Source organism: Branchiostoma floridae, chromosome 13 (genome assembly GCF_000003815.2).
Source record: "Branchiostoma floridae strain S238N-H82 chromosome 13, Bfl_VNyyK, whole genome shotgun sequence".
Classification (NCBI taxonomy): Eukaryota; Metazoa; Chordata; class Leptocardii; order Amphioxiformes; family Branchiostomatidae; genus Branchiostoma; species Branchiostoma floridae.
The window spans coordinates 21,246,300-21,254,224 of NC_049991.1; the positions used below are offsets into that span (position 1 = coordinate 21,246,300).

The 7,925-nt window shown below is 45.6% G+C and overlaps 1 protein-coding gene across 1 annotated transcript; it reads left to right on the plus strand.

Moving 5' to 3' along the window:
- The first annotated feature begins 270 nt into the window (after window positions 1-270).
- On the plus strand, window positions 271-2,914 carry LOC118428659 (toxin MIT1-like). The gene is made up of 3 exons (XM_035838770.1): window positions 271-339; window positions 1,444-1,642; window positions 2,433-2,914. Exons 1-3 carry the CDS (start codon window positions 271-273, stop codon window positions 2,483-2,485), a joined length of 321 nt encoding a protein of 106 aa, XP_035694663.1. The 3' UTR covers window positions 2,486-2,914.
- The last annotated feature ends 5,011 nt before the right edge of the window (window positions 2,915-7,925 follow it).

Sequence of the window (7,925 nt, forward strand, 5' to 3'; positions counted from 1 at the left end):
GTTTAGCCGATTCTTCCAACAAGCTGGACACGAAGTGAAGAGAGTCTGCAGTGTCAAAGGTAAGCTTCTCCTGAAGACTGCGTCATCCCACCATCGCGAGTTTCCTGCTGTGACTTGACACCCCCTCATTCACAAGGAAAAAGAAGACACGCGGCAGAAACCCCGCGGTTCAGAGAAGAAGATCTTAGCCAACCAACGTTAATAGTACCGCCACGACCAGAGGGTGCCACTCGGACGGACTCACAGTTTCTCCCGTAGCCGAGAACGATGATGGCCCCTGCACTTCTGCTCGCCTTCCTGTTGGCTGAGAGTACAGCTGGTCAGTTTGTTGTGACGGGGGTGAGTAGGTATAGTGTTGAGATGGTGCTCAGAGGAAAAGCGGATCCTGCAAAAATAACTCTGCAATAGACCTGAGTCAGCTTACAGATGTGCCGTATGTGGCAGAGACTGCCATTCTCGAGTGTTTATCCACAGCTGACGTTCTAGGCCTGATATCAATAAGATTTTACCATGGTCAATATTGACCGAGGTAGGCCATATATGGTCACTTATTAGGCGTGTATTCTGTTTTGCTTTACTAGTACTTAACCTGTTACACAATCTTGACTAGGGATGAATGTCAGGTTCTGAACACATCGTTTGCCTGGTTAATCGGTCTACCTCAAAAGCAAAACTCAGTCAGATATTGACAGATATCTGTCTTTGCGTATTTTACAAAAAAAAAGTGTTCTGTTACACCAGTTGTCAAAAGCAGATTCTAGAGCTATAAAGTTACTCTCATCATGTTTAAGGTATGCTATAGATCAATTTCTCCGATATCTGTAGATGCATGATAAATTTTATAATCATTGACTATTTTATACTGTACATGTATCATATTGTAATGTTTCTCGTGATGAGTTATCCATATGTTCGTCTGCATTTTTGTAGGGTCTGTCGCTACCAGCCCAAAGCTGCCTGGGCAGACTCATGTAATGACTTGTCTCATCGTCAATAAAGTCAAAGTTTGTTCCTGTTATCTTTGGGACCGCGTAGCGCAGTGGCAGTGTGTTCGGCTAGGTACCTAAAGGTCTCGGGTTCGAATCCGGCTGCCGTGCTACCGTCTTTACACGACGTTCCTCACTTTACTCAGGTTAAGATGAGGCTTAGCTTCGGCTAGGGCCGTCCCTCGGATAGCTAGGACGTAAAATGGAGGTCCCGTGCCTGGGGAGAGCCATACGCAAGGCACGTTAAAGAACCTCCACACACGTGCGATGGTGTGGTGTGCGATGGTGCAAAATCCTTCCGTCTAGAATTGGTGATTCTCTACAAATCACCCGGACACCGGGAAGAATATTAACATATCAGTCACTAATGGAGATCTGTATAACCAAATCAAACCAAACCAAACTCATCGTCAAAAAAGTCAAAGTTTGTTCCTGTTTTTTTGTTTTTTTTTTGCCCATTCTCCAGGCGTGTGAGTCTGACAGCGACTGTCAGACGTCGGGCCATGGCGGCTGCTGCGCCAGGTGGAACCCTAGCGCCTCCACTAATGTCTGCAAGGAGCTGGGGAACGAGGGAGACCTGTGTCACGTGGCTGCCAGCCAGCTGCCGTTCCCGTTCTCAGGGCGCAGACGGTTCTGGAGATGCCCGTGTGGAGAAGGTGGGTGACGGTCTTACTCCTGTCTTTAGATTGCATATTACATGAACATACATGAACATCTTAAAACAGCTTCTTCACAGTCGGTACGGTACATACCTCGTGAAGAAGATGTGCTGGTAGACTTCGAGAATTTTGGAGGTATGTACTGTACGAACGTACCTTTACAAAACAGTCATTGATTTAAGAAAATTGTTGTAACTGTATGCATACGTTACTGATGACCTCTTCAACGATTCTTCACAGTCATGTTAGAAACCCCTTTCATTCAGAGGTCTCTCAAAGAATTTCAAAGATACATAATGAAATGTGTAAGTCAATCTGGATCAGGATCAAACTGTATGCGTTGCTTCCAGCAGAAAAAATATCATTTTAAGCTACCAAATTAGCTATTACCACGGTGCTATTGCAAATATACATTTTCACCGATTTCATGTCATAATGATTTTTTGGGGACGGATTGAGTAAACATTAGTTCCGCTCCAACAAACAAAGTTCCATCCCAAGACGGAAGGACGGGTCCTTTGTACTCTGAAGTTACAGTTTAACTCTGATCAAGGAAAACATCATTTGTGTGTATATGTGTGTGTGTGTGTGTGTGTGTGTATGATTGTGCATGTGTTTGTTGCTGATTTTGTTTTTGTATCATATTCCAATTACGTCATTAATCAAGATTCACTCAGTTGCAATTTAGTCCCTAAACGGTCTCTCTGCGATCGCTGTCCGGACGTGTAGTTTTACACTAACACGAACGCAAGTTCCAACACATGCTCGTTTGTTCCCCCCTCCCCAGATATGGCATGTATCCCGGCAACCCCCGGGTCTATGGTTGGAGCCTGTGTGTGACGTCATGGCGGCCATGACAGTACCGCGGGTCACGTGATTGAAGAGCGATGTGGGAATGGTTTCTTCGTTTCTGTAAAAACTCAGACGGTTCAATGATGTGCTGTTTACAATGAATGAAAGCATGGTGCAAATAGTTCATTAAAGATTGAGACTATAATTTAAGTCGGCACAATTCAAAAGTAGGGCGACTGGCAAAGATGTTCGCCTACAGTTTTGTATGTACACGGCAATGTGGAATCCTAGATTTGGGGCTGGCGTTACAACAATAGAGTTGAGATGTATTCAGGCTTCAGTCTGTGGTGCACAAGTCCAGCTGCACTACCGCGCTGGCGCGGACTCACCCCTACCGAAGCTGGGGGCAGAACGGGAGACTCTCTGTCTGCAGACGTTCGTCGTTCGTCAAAAATGTCGGTTTCTTAAACTCTGGAATAAAGGATATCTGGATATTGAACAGTGACTCGTGTCATTCGTGTCCAGATTTTATGTTAGATAACACCACTGATAACATTGAAAGCATGCGGGTTTAAAAGATTAAAGTCAACAAGTAATGTTTTGCATGTTTCGTTAATACTTCTTGTCTTCTGACACCAAATATTCTCTTTGTCGTAGATTGCTTTTGTTTATCTTCTGTAATGGAGGGAGTAAGAGACTTGATGACACTTGTATTTCCTTTTTGTCAAAATATAGATCTCACAAATCATGCTTGAATAGAGGGGATAAATACATAAACTTTCACTCGTAAAGTTCTTCTGCATTCGGTAGAAACGATTCTAGATATTGAACTGTGATCCCCAACGAAAAAAAAATGGACTAACCCAAAATTTCACCAGAGGCGGGGGGCATCATAGACTTTCTTCCACTTATCATCCACTGCTCAGCGAGTCACCTGTTCTAAAAGCACAACGTCACAGAAGCAGTGGTTTGCTCGCTCAGTGACGAAGAGTGGAGTTGTTCAGCCGTACATCTGTGTTTGTACATTAGTGTGTGCGTGCACGTGTTGGTAATTACATGTCAACTGTGAGACGTTGTCGTGATTTGCGGATAATACTGTAGGATTTACTCACTCAGTCAGCCAGAACCGACGGAAACAAAGCTGGGAATAGGACACTTTCAGCCGGACGACCTTATGTTGAATGCCAGAAAAGTTATTTTGTTATTCAGCGGAGCCTTTCCCTTATTCCGTCTGATGCTTCGTGAATGAAGTCTTGTTTGGGGCTTTTCTTTCTGTAGTTCTACGTGGATTCAGCCCATGTTCACTAGACTACTCAGAATTCCATCTTACGTACTGAAAGCCAACGGATCTGTTTGACACTGGGGGCTTCCGTGTACTTACAGAGAATCACATGTGCAGCGAATTTTAAATAAACTTCTCATACGTTTGGCTTTGCAAGGAAGTGTTGCTCTAATCAATGAATCCGACAGAGGGCGCTCACTCGCGGTATTGTGTGCCTTTTACTCAGCTGATCGTCTGACGTTCACCATAATCATTATGTAAATATCACCAAAATTGCTGACTATGTAGTCCTGGAACACATTAAGACAAAATCGTGTGCTGATAGTCATTGAGTTTTATTAACATCTTGTATTTCACTGCAAACCGGGCTAAACTTTATCCTTAAGCCTGCCATATCACGGTCGCCTTGTCATATGTTGACAACGAACCTTTCATTCATTCTGTATATCTGAAGCAGGCTTCGTGAAGACAACAGCCTTAAAACCTTTCACCCAGAAAAAATAGAAACAGACACTTTAAACGTAGCTCCATGAATATATATAGAATTTTCAATATCTATATACATATTTCTGCATGTCGTTTGCTGATTGTTTATCATTGAAATACTTTTCCTGACAGCAGCTTCTGCAGATTATATCAAATCTATGATCATCTGCAACTTTGGAGTCCTTCAGTTCTTTGGTATTACTCTTAACACGCCTTGATGTCACCTGTTGAGTGGTTCACCTGGCGGTTAGTCGTCAGGGTCGTTCTGTCCGGATCTTACGTCACGAGGGTGGCTATGCGCATGTGCCAAGTTTCGCCCCGGGGTGGTTGGGCACGCAGACCATCTCGCCCGCGCATGCGCACCGCCAAAACTTGCGCGCCCCTTCCCACGGGTAGGGCACGATGTTGGACGCCACGTGACACAGCTCGCCTTCCTGGCCCGGCGGCTTGCACACTCTCATAGCCGAGTTCGGGTTGAAGGGGGCGCAGCAGAAACCGTCTCCACGGGACTCCAGACACTCCGTATCACCTGCACACACCTGTGGGACGGGACAGGTAACGTTAGGACGGGACATGTAGCGTTAGAACGGGACAGGTAACGTTAGAACGGGGCATGTAATGTAAGAACGGCTTTGAGTTGAACGGGACGCATCAGAAACCATCTCCACGGGACTCTAGACACTCCGTATCACCTGCACACACCTGTGGGACGGGACAGGTAGCGTTAGAACGGGACAGGCAACGTTAGAACGGGACAGGTAACGTTAGAATGGGACAGGTAACGTTAGAACGGGGCATGTAACGTTAGAACGGCTTTGAGTTAAAAAGGAAGCAGCAGAAACCATCTCCACGGGACTCTAGACACTCCGTATCACCTGCACACACCTGAGGGATGGAACAGGTAACGTTAGAACGGGACAGGTAACGTTAGAACGGGACAGGTAACGTTAGAACGGGACAGGTAACGTTAGAACGGGACAGGTAACGTTAGAACGGGACAGGTAACGTTAAACTCTCATGGAGGAGTTCGTGTTGAAGGGGGCGCAGCAGAAACCGTCTCCACGGGACTCCAGACACTCCGTATCACCTGCACACACCTGAGGGACGGGACAGGTAACGTTAGAACGGGACAGGTAACGTTAGAACGGGACACGTAACGTTAGAACGGCTTGCACACTCTCATAGCGGAGTTCGGGATGAAGGGGGCGCAGCAGAAACCGTCTCCACGGGACTCCAGACACTCCGTATCACCTGCACACACCTGAGGGACGGGACAGGTAACGTTAGAACGGGACAGGCAACGTTAGAACGGGACAGGCAACGTTAAACTCTCATGGCGGAGTACGGGTTGAAGGGGGCGCAGCAGAAACCGTCTCCACGGGACTCCAGGCACTCCGTATCACCTGCACACACCTGAGGGAACGGGACAGGTAACGTTAGAACGGGACAGGTAACGTTAGAACGGGACAGGTAACGTTAGAACGGCTTTGAGTTGAACGGGACGCAGCAGAAACCATCTCCACGGGACTCCAGGCACTCCGTATCACCTGCACACACCTGTTAGAACGGGACAGGTAACGTTAGAACGGGACAGGTAGCGTTAGAACGGGGCATGTAACGTTAGAACGGGACAGGTAACGTTAGAACGGGACAGGTAGGGTTAGAACGGGACAGGTAACGTTAGAACGGGGCATGTAATGTAAGAACGGGGCATGTAATGTAAGAACGGCTTTGAGTTGAACGGGACGCAGCAGAAACCGTCTCCACGGGACTCTAGACACTCCGTATCACCTGCACACACCTGTGGGAACGGGACAGGTAACGTTAGAACGGGACAGGTAGCGTTAGAACGGGACAGGTAACGTTAGAACGGGGCATGTAACGTTAGAACGGGACAGGTAACGTTAGAACGGGACAGGTAGCGTTAGAACGGGGCAGGTAACGTTAGAACGGGGCATGTAACGTTAGAACGGCTTTGAGTTGAACGGGACGCAGCAGAAACCATCTCCACGGGACTCTAGACACTCCGTATCACCTGCACACACCTGGGTTATGGAACCAAAAACACTTTTTCGGTCGTAAGCTTCACCTAAACCCAAAAATGTAAACACGTAACTCATCTAGACTTGAATACCCCACACACTCGTACGTGACCACTCCCATACATCAAATTTCAAAGAATCGCAGCAAACTCGTATTTGCAACCTCTAAACCGCATTGTCAGAAACAATTTTGCTGATGACTACGATGTTAAAAGAGGAACGTAACCGGTCAACCCTTTTTTTGCTTTTAAGAGTTTGCTTGTTTTAAAGACTGTTGAGATGGTCTATCTAACAATAGGGGACATTTCCATGTAATACCTTTAAAGAAAAATGGCCAAAATGAACTTCATGGGCATAGCCATTGGCAGTTGGTTCATCTGTTGCTTCAACAGCTGCCTGAACCGCAAAGAACTGCTCAAAGCAACTCGCCACGCTAAACAGTTGCGTTAGTTCAGGAATCTGGTGTGGAGCAGTGCTGTGGAGTAACTTGGGTCGCCGCACTTCTTATACCCCTGTCACATTACCAACGATCTTCGGGCGTATCGATGGAAGATCGGCCATATTTAAGATCGACAGAGGGTTGCGCGTATTTTTCACCTGAAAACCGTCCCTGTCACATAAAAGCCATAATTTGTACCTTGTACAATAAATCTATTATTATAAGCGAGGCTCGGGTGATTGCCGCAGAATCTTCGTCTGATCGATTTTCCCCAAAAGTGACAGGGGTAACAATAATTTATAAATTATAGCGTATTTTTATTTGATGCACCAGTGCTGCCAGCTGTGACTTCAAAAAACATGTAAAATTATCGGCATCGGGACCAGTAAACGTTAGAGACAAAGTTACTAACTTAACAGAATCATGAAAGACAAAGATAAACTTGAAAGGGTACAGAACCAAGCTGCCCGATTCTATACAAACAACTATAGCAGGGATTCTAGTGTTACCAAAATGAAAACAGATCTGCAGTGGACATCACTTGATGACAGAAGGAAAATGTCCAGACTTTGCATGACCAATAAACTGGTGGGCGTACCAACTGATAAGTATCTAATACCAGCTCAAGAAGAACAAGAAACAGCCATGACTTCAAGTACCAGTTACCAACCTAGGATTGATGTGTTCACAAATTCGTATTTTCCCAGAACTATCATAGAGTGGAATTTGTTATCACCAAGCACAGTAGGGGCATCTTTTCAGGATAGTTTTAAAGAACGCTTGTAGATAGATGTGCATCTGACTTACCCCAGTCACAACCATGGCCCTGCAGATCTGTTCCTGGCTGAACATCGCACATGCAGTCATGAGAAGGAAGACTCGAACTGACGCCATTGTATTTCTCAGTCTGTGAAGAAGCGTTGGGTCTCTACCGACTGGTGTCCGGCCTTTTATATCTTTGACTTCACTACATTTATATTTCACTCCATCTTATCGTATCGTAATTGGAAGAGTTCATTCTCAAAGGGTAAGGGGGGTAATCCAATTTTGAGAGTTGAGCTAATTATGTTATAGTCCATTTTTTTTGTGTTGGAAAGTTGAACTGATACAACTTAACCAGAGGTGCCGCTGGAAGAGTTAATTCTTACAGAGAATGACTTCTTTTTATTCGATTTAGGAAAAGTGTAATGTTTTTATAGGGAGCAAATTGGAGTGAAATATGCTTCGTTTGCTCATTAA

Excerpts from the sequence above, each read along its gene's own strand:
- LOC118428659 (XM_035838770.1), top strand. The coding sequence starts at position 271 with ATGGCCCCTGCACTTCTGCTCGCCTTCCTGTTGGCTGAGAGTACAGCT. Across the intron at positions 340-1,443 it reads GTCAGTTTGTTGTGACGGGG|ATTCTCCAGGCGTGTGAGTC; the intron begins GTGAGTAGGTAT and ends TTTTTTTTGCCC. Across the intron at positions 1,643-2,432 it reads GAGATGCCCGTGTGGAGAAG|ATATGGCATGTATCCCGGCA; the intron begins GTGGGTGACGGT and ends CCCCCTCCCCAG.